This window comes from Vicugna pacos, chromosome 8 (genome assembly GCF_048564905.1).
Source record: "Vicugna pacos chromosome 8, VicPac4, whole genome shotgun sequence".
In the NCBI taxonomy this organism is placed as follows: domain Eukaryota; kingdom Metazoa; phylum Chordata; class Mammalia; order Artiodactyla; family Camelidae; genus Vicugna; species Vicugna pacos.
In genome coordinates this window covers 17,365,017-17,366,902 of record NC_132994.1, presented here as the reverse complement: position 1 = coordinate 17,366,902, position 1,886 = coordinate 17,365,017, and the positions used below count along the sequence as shown (strand labels likewise).

Below are 1,886 nucleotides of genomic sequence, written 5' to 3'. Positions count from 1 at the left end.
TCAAGGTACCAAAGTCACCTTGGGATTCATACCTAATTCTTTCTGGATCAGACACAGAGCCCCAACCATTCTTAGAGAGAAGAAACAGATTAGAAGGATTTATTTGAAAACGGGACAGCATGTGTGGGATGACTGACCAAACTCCAAATTAAACCGGGCATGGAATCATTCATGTCCCAGGGGCCAGTGGTGTCATCTGCTTGTATGAAAGTGAGATTATCCTATGGAATTCTTAGAAAGCCCTCAACATCCAAGGTTGTAACAATGCAGGAGTTCAAGTTGATCTTCCATAATGCCATCGTCTACAAGTGAGACAGTAGAAATGATCAGTGGAATAGGAGTAAAGGAATCATGATGAAACTGCTTTCTTTTGCAGCATCTTGCCTTCTTTCAAACCTGAGTCATGAGTTGGATGTTCCTCAGAGACCTCCTAAGAGGGGTAAATAAATACTCCACAGGGATTGGACGGATTTGGCTGGCTGTCATGTTCATCTTCCGTTTGCTGGTCTACATGGTGGCAGCAGAACACGTGTGGAAAGACGAGCAGAAAGAGTTTGAGTGCAACATTAGACAGCCCGGTTGTGAAAACGTGTGCTTCGACTACTTCTTCCCCATCTCCCAGGTCAGACTTTGGGCCTTACAACTGATCATGGTCTCCACGCCTTCGCTGCTGGTGGTTCTACATGTGGCCTATCATGAGGGGAGAGAGAAAAGGCACCGAAAGAAATTCTATGTCAGCCCCAGCACCATGGGTGGGGGCCTGTGGTACACTTACCTCATCAGCCTCATTGTTAAGATTAGTTTCGAAATTGGCTTCCTGGTTTTATTTTACAAGCTGTATGATGGCTTCAGGGTTCCCTACCTGGTGAAGTGTGATTTGAAGCCGTGCCCCAACACAGTGGACTGCTTCATCTCCAAACCCACGGAGAAGACAGTGTTCATCCTCTTCTTGGTCGTCACCTCATGCCTGTGCATTGTGTTAAATGTCACTGAACTGAGCTTTTTGATTCTCAAATGTTTTCTTAAGCGCTGTCTCCAAAAATACTACAAAAGACTTAAGTCCCCAGTGTGTGAGTGCCACAACCTCAGACATATTAAATGTGGTGAGATGGGGGCCCCTCCCCTACTCCAGAAGCACCATTCAGACTCAGCCATGAGCACACCCCAGGGGGCTGAAACTAAGCTGCCCTGTGACACCCAAGAGGGTTAAACAAAGGAAACCTGCCTCCTTCTTAAGCAAGACCTAGGACTCTGGAAAACAAAAGATGTCAGCCTTAATGTCACTAGGGGGGAATTTCTTAAATTTTCAATATGTGCTCAGTTGTACATTCTAGACAGAGGTCTCATTGTTTGGTTATAGGGTTTATGTGGATACATGGGTCGTGTCTGGATAGTTAATTGCGAGTTAGTCTGAAGAAACTGAACTAACAGCATTCTTCTAAGTGCTTAGATCTGTCAATTGGAAAATATAAAAAGTGACACTTCTGACAAATGTGTGGCCTGTAAGCAACAATGGAGGCGCTGGCAATCTTTCCAAAGTGGCAGCCAAGGCTCCACTCACTCAGGCCGACTCAGTCTTTGCAGAGAAAGACTACGGTGAGGGCAGGAGAGCAGCCAACCAGGGCACACAGAAGTACATTCAGTGAGAAGGCCCAGCTTGGGGAAGGGACCACAGAGCCCAGGACCCTTTGCAGCCTAGGTGTCCCTGGATATAAGTGGGATGCAATCCAACGTTTAGTGGTCTCCAAGTGAAATACCAATATTATTGGGAGATACCCACTTAAGCCTAAACTAGCCGACATCTGAAAGGGTCACTCCAGAGTCACGAGGGAAGGCAGGACCCACAGAAGGAAGCACATTGATAGGGAGGGAGCAGGAGCGGGGAA

At 46.7% G+C, this 1,886-nt stretch overlaps 1 protein-coding gene across 1 annotated transcript; it reads left to right on the top strand.

Annotated features, from left to right (window-relative positions):
- Positions 1–403: 403 nt before the first annotated feature.
- Positions 404–1,210, top strand: GJB7 (gap junction protein beta 7). The gene has a single exon (XM_006220305.4). It carries the CDS (start codon positions 404–406, stop codon positions 1,208–1,210), a length of 807 nt encoding a protein of 268 aa, XP_006220367.3.
- Positions 1,211–1,886: the final 676 nt, after the last annotated feature.